Source organism: Benincasa hispida, chromosome 9 (assembly GCF_009727055.1).
Source record: "Benincasa hispida cultivar B227 chromosome 9, ASM972705v1, whole genome shotgun sequence".
Taxonomy (NCBI): domain Eukaryota; kingdom Viridiplantae; phylum Streptophyta; class Magnoliopsida; order Cucurbitales; family Cucurbitaceae; genus Benincasa; species Benincasa hispida.
Window position 1 is genome coordinate 84,474,253 of NC_052357.1, and position 21,789 is coordinate 84,496,041.

At 33.4% G+C, this 21,789-nt stretch overlaps 2 protein-coding genes across 2 annotated transcripts; both read left to right on the forward strand.

The window, feature by feature from the left end:
- Nucleotides 1-1,491: 1,491 nt before the first annotated feature.
- LOC120086400 (uncharacterized acetyltransferase At3g50280-like) lies at nt 1,492-3,234 on the forward strand. Its single transcript, XM_039043030.1, has one exon. It carries the CDS (start codon nt 1,573-1,575, stop codon nt 2,950-2,952), a length of 1,380 nt encoding a protein of 459 aa, XP_038898958.1. The 5' UTR covers nt 1,492-1,572; the 3' UTR covers nt 2,953-3,234.
- Nucleotides 3,235-19,501: 16,267 nt separating this feature from the next.
- Nucleotides 19,502-21,505, forward strand: LOC120086523 (protein ENHANCED PSEUDOMONAS SUSCEPTIBILITY 1-like). Its single transcript, XM_039043222.1, has one exon. The coding sequence runs from the start codon at nt 19,954-19,956 to the stop codon at nt 21,331-21,333; it is 1,380 nt and encodes a 459-aa protein (XP_038899150.1). The 5' UTR covers nt 19,502-19,953; the 3' UTR covers nt 21,334-21,505.
- Nucleotides 21,506-21,789: the final 284 nt, after the last annotated feature.

A 21,789-nucleotide genomic window follows, 5' to 3' on the forward strand; every position in this document is an offset into this window, starting at 1 on the left:
CATTTGATATAGTCATATTATATAGACAACAAAAGATCAACCACAAGACAGACGAAGCAAATTTTTTAATTGAGCTATTCCATTTTTCTTCCACGTGCGATATGCATATATACTGTTTCTTCTTCACTGGGTCCAGATGTCTATGTCTTCTTAACTCGGTTGCCAATTTAAACCCTATTTTCTTCCAAGCTTCAAGTTTTAGCTGTAGAGAAATATATCTTTTCACCCTATAAATTTTGTGTCTCGTCCTTAAATTTTCAAATATTACATTTTAATATTCTAATTTAGAATTGGATTATAATTTAGTCCATAAATTTTTAAATATTGCAATTTTATTATTAAAATTTAAGTTCTGTTTTAATTTGGTCAGTAGATTCTAAGATTTGACATTTTTAACTTCAAATTTTCACTAAATACTCACTTTAATCTTTGACATTAATGTTTATTAACTATTTTTAAAATAACTATGAAGTGAAATTTTGAAATTAATTTTAATAGTGATGAAAAGTAATAAAACTTAATTAATTATAATCTTTTTATTTTTTTAAATTAATTAATATTGAAATCAAAGATGTATCTAGTGAAAAAAAGAAAAATAAAAAGTGTAAATCTTGAAACATAGAAACCAAATTGAAGCAAAACTCAAACAAGAAAATTGTTACACTTTATATTTTAGGGACTAAATTAAAATCAAAATCAAAATTTAAAGACTAAAACTGAAACATCTTAAAACCTACCAACCAAATAAAAACTAGGAAAAAAAAATCTTAACAAGACCAAGATGATTTGATCCTTCCTTCCAAATTTTCAAATATTTGTTTTATTTCAAACAAAAACAATTGCTTTAATTTTTCCAACTCTTAAAAGTATATCTATTTCTAACTGATGATATATTTTTAAAAAATATATAAAAATAAAGAGAACTATTTTAGTTTTTGCAAGTCACATCATCCACTAACAAAAATAAAATAAATGTTTGACTAAGTGATTTGTTTTTCAAGTTGGTATATTAAAATAAAACAAATCCAAAAAGTTCAGAAAGATAAAAATAAATTTATTTTTAGGACTTAAAGAATCAAAATGAAAATTTGTACCAAACACTAATCTTTTTTTTCTTTAAATTGAAAATTCATATCCTTTAATCATTCTTTGTGATAGTATAAAGATAGGGAAGTTGAATTCATTCTTTTATTTATTTATTTTTATTTAGAGGTTGTAACCTATTTTTATCCATATTTAATTTGGATATAATTTAGAGCATGACATCTTATCTTACGAAAACAAACATCTTCGTTTACATCACCTCTTACTATACTTGAGCCAAACTCTTTTCATATCCACCAACCTTCAAATCCTTTGAAAATTAAAAGAAGTGGTTGGTAAAAAAGGCGGTTCAATTTTGGATTTCTCTGAAACGTTTTTGTTCCACAACAAACCCCATTACAATTGGGGAACTGTTCAAAATTGACCATAGCAATAAATCACCAGCTCATATATCTTTTTATTTATTTAAACCAAGCATCTCAAATTAAATTCATCCACCAATTCAGAAGATAAACTAAAATTCACGATATGAATCCCAATCCCCAAAATATTGACTACATCTCATACTGCTTCATCAAGCCTCAATCCACTCCTGAACAATCAAAGCACCCATATTACCTTAGCCCATGGGATCTTGCCATGCTGTCTATGCATTACATCCAAAAGGGTCTTCTCTACGCCAAACCTCCCGCCGCCCTCCACGATGGCGGCAAATTCATCGATAATCTCTTGCAAAAGCTCAAACACTCACTCTCAATTGCTCTCGTTCATTTCTACCCACTCGCCGGCCGACTCGCAACAATTCCATATGAAGATGAAGGCTCTTGCCTTGTTTATGTGGACTGCAACGACAGCCCCGGAGCCAAATTCATCCACGCATGCGTCGACATGTCGATTTCCGATGTTCTTTCACCCACGGATGTGCCGTTGATTGTCGAATCGTTCTTTGACCATGACAGAGCAGTCAACCACGACGGCCATTACGGGCCGTTGCTGTCCATTCAGGTCACTGAATTACTGGACGGTGTTTTCATTGGATGTTCCATTAACCACAGCATCGTCGACGGAACTTCTTATTGGCATTTCTTCAATATGTGGTCTGAAATATTTGAAGCAGATGATGACAATGTTTCGATTTCACGCCCTCCAATCCTCCAAAGGTGGTTCCCAGAAGGCCATGGCCCAATTCAAAAACTTCCATTCACACACCCAGATCAATTTATTGACAGATTCGAAGCACCCCAACTCAGCAAAAGGCACTTCCACTTTTCATCGAAATCAGTGGGGGCACTGAAAGTAAAGGCAAATACAGAGTACGAAACCAACAAAATCTCCTCCTTCCAATCCTTATCTGCATTGGTATGGAGATGCATAACACGAGTCCGTGGGCTGCCGCCTGATCAAACCATCGGTTGCATAATGGCAATAAACAATAGATCAAGATTGGAGCCACCCTTATCGGAAAATTACTTCGGGAATTCGATTCAAACAATAAGAGGAGTTGCGACGGTGAAGGAATTGCTGGAAAACAATGTTGGATGGGCGGCGTGGAAATTGCACGAGGCGGTGGTGAACCATAAGGACAATGTAGTGAGAGATGTTGTGAAGAAATGGGTGGAATGTCCGTCCATATACAGAATAGCGGGAATGTTTGATCCATTGAGCGTGATGATTGGAAGCTCTCCGAGATTCAACAAGTACGGGAACGTGTTTGGAATGGGTAAGGCGGTGGGAATTCGAAGTGGGTATGCTCATAAGTTTGATGGGATTGTAACGTGTTATCCAGGATCCGAAGGAGGAGGAAGTATAGAATTGGAGATCTGCCTTCCGCCTCATTTCATGGCTTCTCTCGAGACTGATGGCGAATTCATGGAAGCTACTACCACTTCATATAATCTGTTACATTAGTAAAATGAAGACTCGCTATCCCAATTTGGTCTCTGTTATTCATTTTCACATTATAAAATAAAACACTCGCCATTCAATTTTGGAATTAGTAATATTTGGGTGGTGTATAGACTCTACCATTCCCATGCATTTTAAGGATAAATATAAAAAAGATATGGTTTTTAGAGAAAAGAAAGTGTGATAACACAATTTGTGGTCGGACACTTCATAGGTTACAGAAAAATGAGTCACTTAGGATGTACCAAATTATTTTACTTTCGAAATCGTTAACTTAATTATAAATTTAGTCTCAAACTTCAATTAATCTTTTAAAATTTTGAATATGCAAGGGAGGTAGTGAACACAAGATTGAAAGTTGTGGTTTACTAGACATTTTTAGAGTTTGAACAAAATAGACACAAATTTGAAGTTAAGATACCTATTAATAAAATTTTATATAGCTAAGGTAGGCATAGAACCGAACTGCATTTTTATTTTTATCTATTAGTACAACAAATTCTTCGACATATCTTCACATTGATATGATATTGTCTACTTTAGGCATAACTCTCTTATTTTTTTTTTAAATTTCACTCAAATGGTTTCATATTATTGAAGATAGATTTACTCTTACTTATATACTCTGTATCAAACCAAACACTTTGAACAAAACATATAAAAAAATTCTATATTACGACCTAATAAAAGTTTGAAATTTGAAGTATGTTTTGATGAGATCTTATTACATGCTTTTTTAGCTAAGATAGACACTCATTGCATACATTTCTTTTTTGTAATATTTGGGTGCATCTAAGATGGACTAATTTCTGTGCATCCTACTTATCACTAATAAAAAAAAGGGATCATATTTGATTATATTTATAGTTGTTTACTTATGTTCTGTAATCGTAATAAACTGTGGGGCCCGCATCCAAATCTGTAATCAAAACGTGCAATTTGATTAATGAACAATGTAGGGTGCTCAATCGGATTGTGTTTGAAAATTACGTAGAATGTGGCATTGTTTATCTTTGGCCCATGACACTTTTTTGCTTTGGTGGTGCTTGTTTATCCCTGGCCTACAACGTTTTATTTTGTTGTGATGGCATTTGTTTATCTCTGACCTCCTGCTCTTTGTTATTTTGTCATGTGGCACTTGTTTATCTCTAACCCTTAGATACCTTTTTGTTGTGGTGATATTTCTTTATCCCTGGCCCCTAGCATTTTACTTTTGTTTTCGGTCCAAACCGACAGTTCGAGGCTTCCAAGTGATTCAATAGTGATTTTCTTCAGTTGTTTAATTATTATTTGTAATCATTAAGTATTTTGTTTGTTTAATTGAATTAATATAAAATGTCATATTAATTTAATTAATATTTTAGGAAGTCAATCCCGATCTAAATTCACTACAAGAAAAATGGACTCTCCTAATGCCTAAAACAATCGTCAGAACATCGATCATTAGGAGAGAGCCTTGCAAAAGATATTTACATAAGACTGGACCACGGAATAATCACTTTTCTTTATAACAACGTTTACTATTAAAATTGACTATTTCAATTCGATGACCTAATGAAAAAGGGTGAGTGGGTTTTCCTCCTTCTCCCACTATGTGTAACACTCATTTCCCACTCAAATTAAAGGAGGTTTTGGCGTCAAATTTTTGTGCAATTGTGTTGCATGACGTTTCTCTATAAAATCAAATGTTGAATGAACTGAAGAACTTCATGAATCTAGGTAATTTGAAGGAGAATTAGAAGAAGAATAGCTCAAAACTGATATACTCTCCAAATTTCCTAAATTCAACCTCTTTTTAGATTCCACCATCCAATCTAAGGCTAAAGAATAGTAGGGAAGACACTTGTGGTGGTCTACAAGGAATTGGTGAGGTGATTTCAGTTGGAGATTGTAGGAGTATACCAACATGCAGCAGAAGCAACAAGGATCAATAAGCAGTTTAATTTATTATTTTTTGCTATAAATAAAGCATGCTCATACAATAACGAGAGGGTTTTAAAACATACCTTTGTAGAACCTTTTTAATCTCGAATTCAGCTGCAAATCTTCTCCAAATCTTGTTGTGAACCACCTCAAGATATTCCCTACTATTCTCTTGGAGCCTTAGATTGAGTTGTGGGACTCAAAATCGTAAGAGTGTATCAATATGCAGCGGAAGCAACAAGGATCATTAAGCATTCAAATTCTAATTTTGGCAGAAACTAAAACGTGCTTATCTAATATAAGAGGGTTTGAAGTCATACCTTTGTAAAACTCTTCAAGATCTTGTTCCTCAGCAGTTGTTTTCTCCAAAACTCACCGTAAACTACCTCAAGATCTTCCCCACTATCCTCTTGGTGCTTTAGAACGAGTTGTGGGACTCAAGAACAACTTGAAGCAACGGATAACTAAGGAGAAGCTCACTGCACCGTTTGTTTTGAAGAACTCTTTCTTCAACCCGAAATTTTCAGTAAAATCTCTTTAAATACATGCCTCAATTCCACTCTCATCTTCTTTATTTATTGCAGATGAACATGCAAAGAAAATCACTACATGGGATGCAGCTCATGCTTGGAGTAATTTAAGCCAAGGTGAGTGATGTTTGTGTGAGCAAGTTGAATATGATAATGGAAAAAGCCACTTTTCCATTTTGTGCATTTTCCAACTTCTCTATTTTCATAAAATAAGAATTCAAAATCAATTTTGATTTTAAAACTGAAAAAATTATTAATTTTGTAAAATTAATTTTCTAATAAAATTAATACATAATTATTTAAATAATCATTTAAATAATTCTAATTAATTTAATATCAAATATTAAATTAATTTTTACACAAATTCATCTTCATATATTTAAATCATATTTAAATATAGATTCTCCCATTCCATTTAATTCTAATTTGAACGTTTCAAATTAACTTATCAAGCTTCTCTAAAGCTTATCCATTTACGAGCTAATAAGGGGACCTCGTGGACCTACAAATCATGGGCTTCAACGATCTGAGATTAATCGACTAAACTCATTAGGTCGAATTAACTCCCATTAATTAACTAATGAGTGACTCCACTATAACCCATAGTTGAACTCCCTCACTGTAGATATATTATGTCCACTAGATATAACCATAATCAATAAGTTGATCCTTCACAGGTTGTTCATAATCACAGGTGGGTTAAGATAACCGTTCTACCCCTGTGAATACATCTTGTTTCTTAAGTTCCCACTGACCCTCTAATGAACAATTTTGATCCATAATACCTGTGAATTAAGTCCTTTCTCTATCATGAGCAGGCATAACCCTGATTTTTCAAGACCTGGAATCAATACTTAAGAGAACAACCTATCTGCTAACCCTAAATTGGGTAGGAGCGAATTCCATCTTGCAAGGCTATGTCCTTAGCTATTCTTCTAGTCTTATCCCCAAAATGGGAGGCTTATTGAGCAGTATTGTTGGACTACTCTCACCGTTTGCAGATCAAAGGATAATCCCGAACAAACAGGAGTTCATAGTTAGCTCAGGATTAAGATCGAGTTAACCTATGTTACTTAATAAATGAAATAATCAATTTTAATAGTAAACGGTCGTTATAAAGAAAATTGACTATTTTCGTGGTCCAGTCTATATGCAAACTCATTGCATAGGATGCCCATACTCGCATTTCTCAACATGAACGATCTGTGGATCACATCGTTTGTAGCACTTTACAACTCTTTGTAACAACTACAAAGTGAGTCGCATCAAATAGTGTTACCAGGATGAGATACCCAATTTCATCCATATACTTATTAAACCATTTAGGCTATATACTGTTAACTTGATCTTGTTTATGTTACCTCATAAAGTTAAAGTATTCAGACTATAGCCATGGATATATTTATTGGATTTTCATAATAGAATGCAAAATCAACAACTTGTTATTATTGATAAATAGAATGTTTAACACGAACTGCGAGTTCTAGGACATTTCCAACAAAAATAAGTTTGAATGAAGGGAATTTGGAGAAGAAACTCACTGCAGAAACTTGAAGAACACCTTCTTCAACCTCACTAGTTTTCAACAAAACTTCAACAAGTGCAACAGATTTGCATTAACAATTTCCACTTCAATCTTCTCTATTTATTGCAGGACATTCATGCAAAGAAGAAGGTTGTATAAAGAGCAACTCATGCTTGGAAGATTGAAGCAAGAAGAAGTGGTCTTTGAGTGAGCTCCTTGGTTAAAGAAAGTGGAATTCTCCCACTTTTCATTTTCCAATCTTTTTCAATTTGTGTTTTATAAATTAATTTCTAAAATCAATTTAGTTTTCAAAATTAAAAACTTTATTAATTTTACAAAATTAATTTCATAAATTAATTTTCTAATAAAATTAATAATAAATAATTAATTAAATAATTTAATTGATTCTAATCAATTTAATATCAAATATTAAATTAATTTTGTACAAATTTCACCATCATGAATCCCTATTAATGAATTTAATATTTAAATCATATTTAAATATTAATTGATTCTCTAATTCCATTTAATTTCAAAATTAAACGTGTAATTATATCTCATATAATTACTAATTCCTTTAATTCTAATTTGAACGTTTCAAATTAACTTATCACGTTGCTTTAAGGCTAATCCATTTACGAGCTAGTAGGGGGACCTCGTGGACCTACAGATCATGGGCTCCAATGATCCGAGATTAATTGGCTAAACTCTTTACACCAAATTATCCCCTATTCGTTAACTAATGGGTCACTCCACTAAAGTCCATAGTTNTTAATTAATTAAATAATTTAATTAATTCTAATTAATTAATATCAAATATTAAATTAATTTTACACAAATTCCACCATCATGAATCCCTATTCATGAATTTAATATTTAAAGCATATTTAAATATTAATTGATTCTCCACTTTCGTTTAATTCCAAAATTAACGTGTAATTATATCTCATATAATTACTAATTTCCTTAATTCTAATTTGAACGTTTCAAATTAACTTATCACATTACTCTAAAGCTAATCCATTTACGAGCTAGTAGGGGGACCTCGTGGACCTACAGATCATGGGCTCCAACGATCCAAGATTAATTAGCTAAACTCTTTACACTGAATTAACCCTCATTCGTTAACTAATGGGTCACTCCTTTAAAGCCCATAGTTGTACTCCACTCACTATAGATATATTATGTCCACTCGATATAACCATGATTAGTAAGTTAACCCTTCACAGGTTGTTCGTAATAACGGTTGGGTCAAATGTTTGTTCTACTCTCAAAATTATCTCTTGTTCCTTAAGTCCCATTGATCCTCTAATGAACAAATGGTTTGTGATCCAATCAACAAACCGAGTCCCTCTTGGGCCAATGAGAAGGTGGGCCCCTTGTTCAAGACCTAGAGTCAGCACTTAAGGGAACAACCTCTCTACTATCTCTGAAAGTGGGTAGGAGTGAATTCCATCTTCCATCCTATGTCCCTAGCTATCTACACGGTCTTACCCTTGAAATGGAGGTTTATTGAGTCGTCGTTGTTGAACCAACCCTCACCTATGTAAATCTAAGGAAAATCATGAATAAACAGGAGTTTATAGTTAGCTCAAAATTAAGGTCAAGTTACCTAGGTCATCGCTTTGAAATAGTCAGTCTTAAATAGTAAACAGCGTTATAAAGTAAGAGTGACTAATTTCATGGTCCAATCTTGTACAAACTCATTGTACAGGACGCCCCCACTCCTCATGTCATAACATGTACAAATTAGGACCACATCGTCTATAGCACTTTACAACTCCTTGTAACAACTCCATAGTGGGTCGCATCCAATAGTGTTACCAGAATAAGGCATTCAATCTCATTCGTATACTATAGATCATTTTAACTATTTACTCGAACCTGATCCACTTTTATGTCTCCAGATAAAGTTCAAGTACTCATGTAATAGTCATGGATCTTTTAGTTTATTGGATTTATTTCTAAAACGAAATAAGCAATCATATATTCATAACAACTTATTGAATTTTCATAATAAGTTTTATTGTTTACAAACCACAAGTTTTAAGACATAAAACCCAACAGAGATTGCATCAATTGAAGAGATTCTTCAAAGGTTGTATAACTAAACCCCATTTATGTTTTTCCTTATACATGCATGCTTATTCTCTAAAACTAATATAGTTAAAGTGTTGAGGATCTTAATTGCTTATGCATGTTGAATGTCAACATCATCAATTGGATCGGGCGGTCCTTATAAAGTTCAAGTACTCATGTAATAGTCATGGATCGTGCAAGTTTTAGTGGATCAAGGGTTTTGGTTTTGATCTGGTTTGACTCTAAATGGTTCGATTCAGCTGCCTAAGATCTGATTTAGCCCTATTTAGTGCCTTGGAGGTTCGGTTCGAACGGTCCAGTGGCAGTTCAAAGCAGTTTTTGAATTATTCTTGTAATAATTAACTTGTTATTTGCTTAGGATGCCAAAACTAGTCCATATCAGTGTGTGTTTAATTATTTGCGCATTATGAATGTATGTTATAATTAAATAAATCTTGTATGTGCATAATGTATGTCATGTAGATTTAAAATCCCACCATAGGAAGCATGTATCGTGCATTGAAAGTATGTTATAATTTATTATAATATATAGTATGCATGATTTAGGGTTTCATGTGTTTAATATAATTTGTTATATTAAATTGTGAAATACTTTATCAATATTATAGATTGATTAGCATATCTATAGTTTTATAAAGTGTTATAAAATGAATTAGATATTAAAATCATAACAAAGATAAGATACATGCTACGTTAGGGTTAACAAACAACAACTTATTTTAATTAGTTAAAATAGGTTGTTATTTTGTAAAACTATGGTTACAAACTCACCTAGGTGAAATCCTGTCTGAGGCTAAAGGTACTTAAGTTGACAGTTTATGGAATATCTGCTACCTAGGGATTTTAGTTGGTTCTTGAGCATTGTTAACCCGGTTTTATGAGCATACGTGAGCAATGTGCGGAAATAAATGTAGGATTGTATTAGCAACAACGGAAGCACAAGGATCATCTAAGTACTCTAATTCACTAATTTTGGCAAAAATATAAAGAATGCTCTTGCAAAAAAACAAGTGAGTTTCAAGATATACCTCTTATAGAACTTCTTCAAAGCTTCTTCTCCAGCTGCTATCTTCTCCAAATTTTGTTGTAGACCACTCAAGATCTTCCCCACTATTCTCTTGTTCTAGATTAAGTCGTGGGACTCAAAACAAGCTTGAATCAAGGGATGAAGGAGAAAAGCTCACAACAACAATCTTGGTGAAGAACCCTTTCTTCAACCCAAATTTTCTCTGAAATTCTCTAGCATGCCCAAAAAACCACTCCAGACTCTTCGTTATATTGCATATCAACATGCAAAAGAGAGAGTTGCATGAGTTGCAGCTCATGCTTGGAGAAAACAAGGCAAAGAGAATGCTATTTGTGTGAGCTACTTAGGTGATGGATAATGAAAAACAAATTTTTTCCATTTTGTGTTTTGTTTTCTAATTTTTCAATTTTATCATAAAATCAAAAATGATTTTCCAAAATACATTTTGATTTTAAAAATTGAAAAATGTAATTAATTTCATAAATTAATTTTTAAATAAAACTAATTAATTTAATATCAAATATTAAAATAATTTTTACACATATCCATCTTTATATATTTAAATTATATTTAAATATATAAATTCTTCTATTCCGTTTAACTCTCAAATTAAACACGTAATTATATCTCTTATAATTACTAATTCCCTTAATTCTAATTTAAACGATTCAAATTAACTTATCACGTTATTCTAAAGCTAGTCCGTTACGAGCTAGTAAGGGGACCTTGCGGACCTACAGATCATGGGCTCCAACGATCCGAGATTAATTGGCTAAACTCATTAGATCAGATTAATCCCCATTGTTAACTAATGGATCACTCCATTAAAGCCCATAGTTGCACTCCCCTCACTGTAGATATATTATGTCCATATGATTTAACCATAATCAACAAGTCGATCCTTCACAGGTTGTTCGTAATAATAACTGAGTCAAATATCTGTTTTACCTCCGAGATTACATCTTATTCCTCAAGTCCCTACTGATCCTCTAATGAACAACTGGTTTGTGATCCAATCACTAAACCAAACTCTCTCAGCCCATTGAGAGGATGGGGCTCCTTGTTCAAGACCTGGATTCAGTACTTGAAAGAACAACCTTTCTCCTATCCCTAAATTAAATAGGCGTGAACTCCATCTTGCACCCTATGTCCCCAGTTATCTATTCAGTCTTACCCCTAAAATAGAAGTTTTATTGAGTCGACGTTGTTGAGCCAACCCTCACCTATTCAACTCTAAGGGCAATCCCGAATAAATAGGAGTTCATAGTTAGCTCAAGATTAAGATCGAGTTACCGAGGTCATCTAGGTGAAATAGTCAGTCTTATACAGTAAACAACGTTATAAAGTAAGAGTGACTTATTTCTTGGTCCTGATCTTATGCAAACTCATTACATAGGATATCCCCACTCTTCATGTCATAATATGTATGAATTAGGATCACATCATATGTAGCACTTTACAACTCTTTGTAACAACTACAAAGTAGGCTGCATCCAATGGTGTTACCAGAATAAGGTACCCAACCTTATTCATGTACCATAGATCATTTTGACTATTTAGTCGAACCTGATCCACTCTTATGTCTCCACATAAAGTTCAAGTACTCATACAATAGTCATGGGTCTTAATTTATTGGATTTAGGCTTTCATAAAATTTATGAAATTAATAATAAGTTTATTGATTATAGAAAATGTTTATCATTTTACAAACTACGAGTTTTATCACTTAGACATTGTAGGTTAAATCCAAATATAAACGTCATACTTGGATAAACACCTAGACTTAAGTTGTATTTATTTACCGAAATATACCTAAATAAATATTTACCCACAACAAATAGAACACTTTATGGGAAATTAGTAATATATATGATATATTATTTTTAGCTCCCACGTCCCTAAAGGTTCATATTGTGAGATTCATGCTCGACTTCGAGTCACCCTGGGAGTGACCTCCATTTGGAAAGTGTTTGCATGGGTAAATATCAAAGTGAATAGGGGAAGTTGTTCATAGTAACTGGGAGAACAACACATCCTACGGTCTCTTCAATTAGGTTGGACCGTGAGATTCCTATGTTGTGCTTGTTTGTCATTTTTAGGTGGCATTAGCTAGTTGTCTTTTCAACGACTATCCCCTCGGAGGGTTGTTACCTAACCTTTCTAACCAATTCTATTTATTGATGTTCTACTCATATCCCAATCTATGTTCATATTTTTTTAGACTTCTCCATAGACTCTTTGGTAAACTGTGTTGGTAAGTCCCCAAACCTTCCTTTTTATTTCAACTTTCTCTTAAATCGATTTTCAATTCTAGTATGTATTGTTTGGCTATTGCAGTATACTTTGTTTCCTTCTTCCACCTCTAACCTCAACTTATTCCATCCATATAAGGTATGCTTCATTCTTTTCTTATAATTGAATTAAGATATGTCGCTAACATTTTCTTGTTTTTGTTAGGACGTCAACCGATTATTCTGCTCCCTAGTTGTGGACTATCTTCACCATCGCTCACTTCGAACATAAACAAAGGTATGATCTTCGTTACTGTCTATTCTTTCTTTCTTCTACTTGTTAAGGACTGTTTACTTCAAATGTATCATTGTTATGTATTTTGGACTTGTATGTTGGACATTTTCCCACATTGTCTCCCTTGTGAGAATGTGGGATTTCCTTCCCCCCCCCACCATTATTTGAAGAAGACTATGTCGAACACAAAGTTATTAGAAAAATATTATATTGTATTGTTAAATTTTGGTTTGTATCAATTTACATCTTCTATCAAATGAATTCATTTCAATCACAAGTTTTATCGAAATTATATTAATTTACATCTTCCATTATCAAAAGTATATTAAATTATGAACACAGTATCAAACTTATAATTTTAATAATGAAATCCCTACATTTTCACAATCAAAAGAATTTGAACTTAGAACTTTGTTAATGTAATGACCGGATCCTTACATATTATGGTCTGACCGCTACGACATGCATGCTCAGACTTTTCTATTAGGAGATGAGTTTTGGTAAAAATCTCAAAAGAACATATCTAAGATTTTATTAATTAAGTAGAAAACTATATAAAAAGTTTATTTTACAAAACACCAGGATCCATAAAACACTAGCGTAGTGATACAAAAATTCATATGCCTATAATAGTGAGTTTGATGGTTGGCTATTTGAGCGACGTCCAGTTCTGCCACCTACGCTGTGTCCTTACCTAACAAAGTCTGTTAAAAATAGGATGAAGTATATAATATACCAGTAAGTAGTTCTTCACATAGGGTAGTGACAAATGCACGATCATATGCAACATGTTCTGAAAATATGATGGAACCGAAAACATATAATAACATGTGGTGGTCGGTTATGCTTCTAACATAAATTTCTCCGCCTGATAGAAGAGATGAGGACTTAGGCGGAAACTAACCCATCTGATGATTAGCGGGTCATGCAGTCAGTAGGCCCAGAGTCGCATCCAACATCAACCATTAACATAAACGTAAGATTGGACTAGAGGGGTGTCAACCATACATACCCTGTTATCCTAGCATAAACTTGACAAAGAAGGGGTCTAGAGGGGTGCAACCATACATGCCCTGCTAGCCCTGAAGAAGCATAACCTTTATCTAATTAAAATTTAATCTTATGAACAAACATAATGCATGGGTCCCTTGTCGATAAACGTATTTTAAACATGTAATGCACATAACAATAACATAATTATGCAACATATTAAAGGTACACTACCATGAAACACTAGTGAGATAACTACTTTACCTTGATTGTGATCCTTAGTTATTCCTTATTATTACTTATGGTTTGATCAGTAGAGCTTTCCCTCTTAAACTAGAAGGAAATTTGGGCAACACCTCACCCGAGCTTTATCTCTTTCTAACCTCACAGAACTTCCTCACTCACACTTATCTTTCACACGATTCTTTGTTATTGAGATTGTTTGAGAATGGGTTAAAATCTTCCGACAAAGGGTCCTATTTATAGTGGTTTTCAGCTTTCTCAGTGTGACAACTCATCCTACAAATGGCTTCTTTAAAATTACTTAGGTTTAAGAATTTCTCTTAATAAGACACCTAATTTTGGCTAACGTTTGCCATGAGCTCTTTAACCTTTGTTTGTATTCAATTTTAGGGTTCTCCATGTATAATCTATAAGATCGTGGCTAAATTCAACGCATAATCCACGCTTCTGTCCAAATCTCGCTCTTTCTGTTCTTAGAATCTCGCTCTCTCCAGCTTTCTCGCTGGGTTTGGCTCTCGCTCTCACTCTCGCTCTCTCCCACTGTCTCGCTGAGAATCTCACTCTCTTTACTCTCGCTCTCTCCAATTTTCTCTCCACTCTCGCTAGTTCACGCGTGGGTTGCCTTCACTACTTGTGGATTCCACTTCCCCTTTTTCACTTTTTCAAATTTTAAGAGTACATGGGCAATTAATTCACCTCCAATTCTTCCAATGAGCAGTGCCCAAACAAAAATTTATCGACTGTCCTTTGTCTCCTGAATTAGCTAGCATCCAACTTCTAATTAATCCTCCCTGATTCTGCCCCCTTATTCGTTATTTTTGGATAATTAATAAATTTTTTATTTTTTTCCAATTCTAAATTTCCACCCAACTTTCCTATTAAGTTTATATATTTTTCATTCTTAATTATATATTTTATTTGTTTTTCCTGTTTTCTATATTAGGGTTAGGGTATTACATTTACCACCCCTTTAAATAAAATTTCATCCTGCTTAACATTTGACATTTAATTTCCTGTAGTGTATACGTACAAATTTGGGTTGTTACAGTTAATTACTTCCATTACAACTTATAAATTTGTTAACTAATTATGATGTTTTCAAATATTAATCCAACATTAATCCTAATTGTTCATTTTATTAATCTAAATATAATTATATGTTTTGAATGATTTTTAAAATAAGTCTAAGAAGTACTAAATAATACACTAATGAGAAGTCATTTTTGTTTACAAGTTTATAAGTTTAGTAAGTTTCAAAATAAGTTTCCAAAATAAGTCAAATAAGTTTATAAGTTTTGAAACTATATTTTTATTTATAGTGCACTAAACGTTTCAAATGTACAAACGTAATACTTATTAATAATGAAATAACTATAATTTTATTATTAGTGAAATAGAAGTTTGAAATAAAGGGTTTATTAATAGTGAAATAAGTTAAAAATGAGCAAATTGAAATAAGTTTATAAGTTTGAAAGTATACTTTTATTTATAGTGCAATAAACGTTTGAAATATTGAAATAACTATACTTTTATTTATAGTGATGTTTTTACTTATATACATCTTAAGTTAAATAACATGAAAAAGTTCTTACAATGAAATTTGAAAATTAACTAGGCACATGAAAATCCAATTATGTCAAGTACTATAATACTTAGTCACTATTACGTTAGAGACATTTATAATGTATCAACTACCATATCTAGTTGCACACTTTAGTTTTTTTATAGGTAGTAATGGATTGTATGAGGGGACCCTTATACCATAACCTCTACATCCTAACTCCAAAAAAAAAAAAAAAAAAAAATTCACTTTAACATTGATTACTGGTATTGACTACCCATGTCCTGAAATTATAGGTAGATGGGAAAAGACAAATTCTATGTCGTTTTCATTGGTCGTATCCTAAGGATCTACCTATCCTGGCACGAATGTCATTGACAAGTCGATGGGTACAAAGGGGCATTATACAAGTCCTATGAAACATTCGATGCAGCGGAGCATGCGTATAGATCTTACAATAAAACACACATTGGACAAGTTAGTGATCAGGGTATAGGACAATGTAGTATAATTATTGCAACTATAATAGGCTTCGTTTTTTGGATGATCGTAATGTATACTTGGCTCGAGATAGTCGGATATGAGTGACGTACTAGGTTGTCACGACTTGTCATTTTGTAACTAAACCGAAGTTCACTAATTATAAGCATAATCATCATTTCAGGATTTACATACTTCCCCCATTGCCCTAGTAAGATAGAGACTGTTCAGGAGTTGTTTAAAATCATAACAAGTATTATTGAGTCTCAAAGACAATTAGTCTTCACTTTGGCAACATTGCTTAACAATAATAGAAGGATAGAACAACAACCAGTGAACGTTAGACACTAAATTTGACAATTGATGTTCTTCTACCTCATTTACGAGATTGACTTGGCATGTTGTGAAAGTACTCGGATGGATAGAAGGACATTCATGATTTTATGCAACATGATTAGAACGACAAGATATTTGGAGATAGGTAGATGTGTTGGTATTAAAGAGACGGTGGCAATGTTCCTACATATTCTTGTGCATGATGTTAAGAATAGAGTAGTACGAACACATTTTTCGAGATCTGGCGAGACAGTTTCGAGATATTTCAATGCAGTTCTTAGAGCAGTAATACAGCTACACATAGTGTTGTTGAACACCCCCGAACCAGTTACAAGTGTATGTATCAATGGAGGATGGAAATGGTTTAAGGTAGAAAAAAGTTTAAGTACCATTCTAATGAAATGGTTTACAGTATTGTACACGCCTACTTGCTCGGAACCACTAGACTGACCACCTAATATTTCAACCCAAAAAACATATCTTTTGTGAATTTTTTTGGAAACGACCACATATTCGATCGGTTCATATTATTTTGTAATCTTCTAAAAAATGTTACTGTACTACATCATATTCTCACCATCAAAATCAAATGAAAGGTAATTATCCTATGTACAATTTCAATTCTAGATACACTACCAATATTATATAAAAATAAACTGTATGATATGTGAAATAATAATGTTAAGTTAGCAAGATTCAATATATATACATACAATATACCAATTCATTAGTAATTGGGATAATTACCTTCAATATATATACATACAATATACATTATACCAATTAATTGAGCAACAATATGAAATGTATTTTGTTGGTATATTTTACCGATTGAAGAGAATTAGAATAACATATGAAAATTATTCTATTATGTTCTACAAATTGAGAAAAAAAATTGAGATTGTCCAATGAATGTCATAAATGATTTGAGAAAATATATGTATATTTGAAAATCAATCAACAATAGCAAAACATAAAACTAAAAAATAAAAAATTGAAATAAAAAGCAAACAGAAAAATAATAGAACTAATCTCATTCACAAAAAATGCATCAGATCTTCCAACTTAACTCTGTACTCAAACACAGGCTTCCAAACTTAACTCAACTCAACTCAAGTCTGCACAACAAACACAAACAATAATTACCAATTCAACTCAACTCTGCAAACAAACACAGATAATTTAACTCTCTAGATAATAATTACCAACTTAACTCAACTCAACTCTTTACTTTTATCATGCATCAAACGCCCCCTAAAAATTAGTCCCATCTAGGGTCAAACTCATGGGTTTGAACATGATGGCAAGACCATCAACTATTGTGGCAAGCGCTACAAATTGAGCATTGGACGTGACTATTTTTTACATATTTTTTCTACAAAAAAAAAAAAAGTCAAATGTGACCTAAATATTGGCGATATCATCAAAATATCACTGATATCGTCGATATTTCGTCGATTTTCAGGAGAACGATGTTAACCCCAAATTTCTCTTTCGATACTCAATTTTGACGATACTTCACCAAACTATCGCGACTTTTTTTTATACTTGATAGCATAGAGTAGAAGAAAAACAGACATGAATAGGGTTTTGTGTAAGTGTTTGAAGTTCTTGGTGTTGAAGGCTTGGCCACAAAGACTATTCAGAATGGAAAAGCTAGTGACGTTTTCAATGAAGGAAGCCTTGTCACTAGAAAAGATATTATAAAAATTTTGTCAAATCATTTTGTTAATTAATCATATATAACAACCGCATCATTTTATCATTAGTTAACTAATGGCTCAAGGGATCTAAGGGACTCTTTAGAACTATTTTTCAAATTTCAGGTACTAAAATGTTTAGTTTGAAACTTTATAGATCAAATAAATATTAATTTCAAATCACATGGACCAGAAGTACATATTTCCAAATAAAAGTATTATTTTAGTTGTTGCAATTCACATCATCCACTTAAAAAAAATAAAAATAAATGTTTGACTAAATCATTGCTTTTTCTAAATTTTTTTATTAAAATAAAACAAATCCAAAACTTAGAGAGATTAAAATAAAATTATCTTGAAGTTGAGGAATCAAAATGAATTTTTTTACCAAACACCCATTTTATTTTATTTTATTTTATTTTAATTGAAATTTCATATCGCTCTTAAAATTGTTAGTATTATTTTTTAATCATTCTTTTGCAAGAGTATAAATATATGTAAGGTGTGAGCTCATTCTTTTATTTATTTATTCTTATTTGGAGGGTGCAACGAATCTCATCCATATTTTATCAGACTTTACAACATGACATTATCTTATGAAAAAATCTTCATTTACATCACCTCTTAATATACTTGAGTCAAACTCTTCCCATATCCACGAAGCTTCAAATCCTTGGTAAATTAAAAATAATTAATGCCTTACCCTTATGTCTGAAATTTTACGTCAAAAAATTCTTTTAGATTTTTCTGTTGAAATGAATGAAACTCAATTTACATTCCGATCTATAGGTTTAAAATTCGATTGAATTTTATGTGTCTCGATCTATATCATGATCAAATTACTTAAATTTTGGTTCAAATCATAGTCTACTTCTAATTTACTTTTTTTAACCATGATTCACACCGAGATTGCAACTAAGATGACATTCAAGACATGATTTGCACCGAGACATACCCCAAGATTTTCATCGGTTTTAGTTTTTTTAAAAAAGTTTTTTCTTGGTATTTTCTATTACTTATTAATTCATCTTGTATGTTCTTTTAGAAAGTAATGACTCGTATGTTGGTGCATTATAATGGAGTTATCAAAAGAGAATGGAAAAGATTATGAATAGAGATGTCCACGGGATGGGGTGGGGTCGGGGATGTCATTCCCTATCCTCATTCCCACTCCCCATTTCATTCCCCATCCCGTGAAATTTCCCACGGAAATTGGGACGAGGATTCCCATAGGGAATTCGTGGGGATTGGGTTCTTTGCGGGGAATTTTTTCCAGACCTAAAAAAGCTAATTAATTTTTTTAGTAGAAAGAAATAAATATAAATCAAATTATTCACATATATAATCTAAATTTAAACATTTAAACATATTCAGTAGGTTTTGTAATAAATAATCAAATTTGAAATATAAATGTAATATTTATATAATAATAATAACATAACGTTAGATAACTATATTAAATAAATATGTAAAAGCTAACTGAGGTGGGGTGGTATCTCCGTCCCCGTTCGTTTAGCTCACGGGAAATTTTTTTTCCACCTCCTCCCTATTCCCCACCTAATCATGAGAAGATACCTAATTCATGTCCATACTTCTATTATTAGAAACGATGCAGACCTTCGAATTTTTTTTAGAAAGAGATATCTGCAAGAACTTTTTCGTATCCAAATATGTCTCAACTCGTTTCCAGAAATGAAAAAATTGGATGAACCAATTTTTGTCAATTTTTTTCTGGTGTAATTCCTAGGAAGACAGAATTTTAAGGAAACTAACCTCCCGCGCACAGCACTAGTGTGTCAGCGCATCCCATATCCACGAAGCTTCGAGGTTTAAAACATTTGAAAGTTGAAACATCTGCGGTTGGTAGCTACAGTCGTAAATCTTTGATTATTTAAACCTTTATTTGTTCCTCACGAAACCTATTCAAATTGGGAGTTGGAATTATGTACCCCAAAGATCAAACTTTTTGCCTCACCTTAACTACCTACCTTCTATTTAATCAAACAAGCCGCTCGACAAATCAATAACAGCATAACAGAGTGCCTTCCCACAATTCTGAGGATATGAATCCCACTCCCCAAAATGTTCACTGCATTTCAGAGTGCTTCATCAAACCTCACTCCACTCCTGAAGAATCAAAGCAACCATATTACCTTAGCCCATGGGATCTTCTCATGCTCTCCGTCCAATACATCCAAAAGGGTCTTCTCTATGCCAAACCTCCCACTGCCCTCGACGATGGCGGCCAATTCATCGACAGTCTGCTTAAAAAGCTCAAACACTCACTCTCAATTGCCCTCGTTCATTTCTACCCACTCGCCGGACGACTCGCAACAATTCGATATGAAGATGAAGGTTCTTGCCTCGTTTATGTTGACTGCAACAACAGCCCCGGAGCCAAATTCATCCACGCCCGTCTCGACATGACGATTTCCGATATCCTTTCACCCACCGACGTGCCGGTAATTGTTCAATCTTTATTTGACCATGACAGGGCAGTCAACCACGACGGTCATTCCAGATCGTTACTGTCCGTTCAGGTCACTGAATTACTGGACGGCGTCTTCATTGGGTGTTCCATTAACCACAGCATCGTCGATGGATCTTCTTATTGGCATTTCTTCAACATGTGGTCTGAGATATTTCAAGCAGAGGACGGCACTTTTTCAATTTCACGCCCACCAATCCTCCCGCGTTGGTTCCCCGAGGGCCACGGTCCAATCCTGAAACTCCCATTCACAAATCCAGATCAATTTATTACCAAATTTGAAGCACCCCAACTTAGGGAAAGAATGTTCCATTTTTCCTCTGAATCCTTGGCCATTCTCAAAGTCAGAGCAAACACAGAGTACAAAACCAACAAAATCTCCTCCTTCCAATCCTTATCTGCACTTGTCTGGAGAAGCATAACACGAGCCCGTGGCCTATCACCCGATCAAACCACGGGGTGCAGATTGGCAATTAACAACAGATCAAGGCTTAATCCACCGCTACCCGAAAATTATTTTGGTAATTCGATTCAAACCGTACGAGGAGTTGCCATTGTAAAGGAACTGCTGGAAAACAATCTCGGGTGGGCGGCGTGGAAATTGCACGAGGCTGTAGTGAACCACGACGACGAGAAGGTGCGAGATCACGTGAACAAGTGGCTGGAATCTCCGTTTGTGTACCAAATTGCCCAATTATTTGACCCATTGAGTGTGATGATGGGAAGCTCTCCCAGATTCAACAAGTATGGGAATGTGTTTGGAATGGGAAAGGCTTTGGCTCTTAGAAGTGGGTATGCGCATAAATTTGACGGGAAAGTATCTTGTTACCCTGGATCTCAAGGAGGAGGAAGTATAGATTTGGAGCTGTGTCTTCGACCAGATTTCATGAGTGTTCTTGAGGCTGATGAGGAATTCATGAATGCTACTACTCCACCAGATCCACTGTACTCCTAGTTGTTTTTATTTGCCAAATCATACCAAACCTCAAAATTAATTGGAAACCCAATGTTAGATATTATATTAAATTTTTCTTAGTCACTTTAAATTTTTTGGTCAATTGATGATTTAAGATCTAATGTAAGATATTCCTATATATGTATTCTATTGTTATCCTTAATTTAGTCTATATTTAGATCCATTTTGTTACTATATTAATTCTTGCATTCCATATTGTAAATGATCTAATTGTGAATAAAATATTGAATTTCCACATAGTATCAGAGCACAAAATAAGGGTCAGACAACATTGTTAGCACCACTGGTAGACTCTGCCATCATGTCCATATACATCCCCATTCGTGCACATCCATTATGTCCGTGTCTCTGCTCCGTCCCTATCCGTTGGTTTGTGCGCTCACAAAGGAAGATCTGCGTCTCCCAGATACGTCTGTGGCTTATGCACCATCCGAT

Coding starts and splice junctions, on each gene's coding strand:
- LOC120086523 (XM_039043222.1), top strand. CDS start 19,954: ATGAATCCCACTCCCCAAAATGTTCACTGCATTTCAGAGTGCTTCATC.
- LOC120086400 (XM_039043030.1), top strand. CDS start 1,573: ATGAATCCCAATCCCCAAAATATTGACTACATCTCATACTGCTTCATC.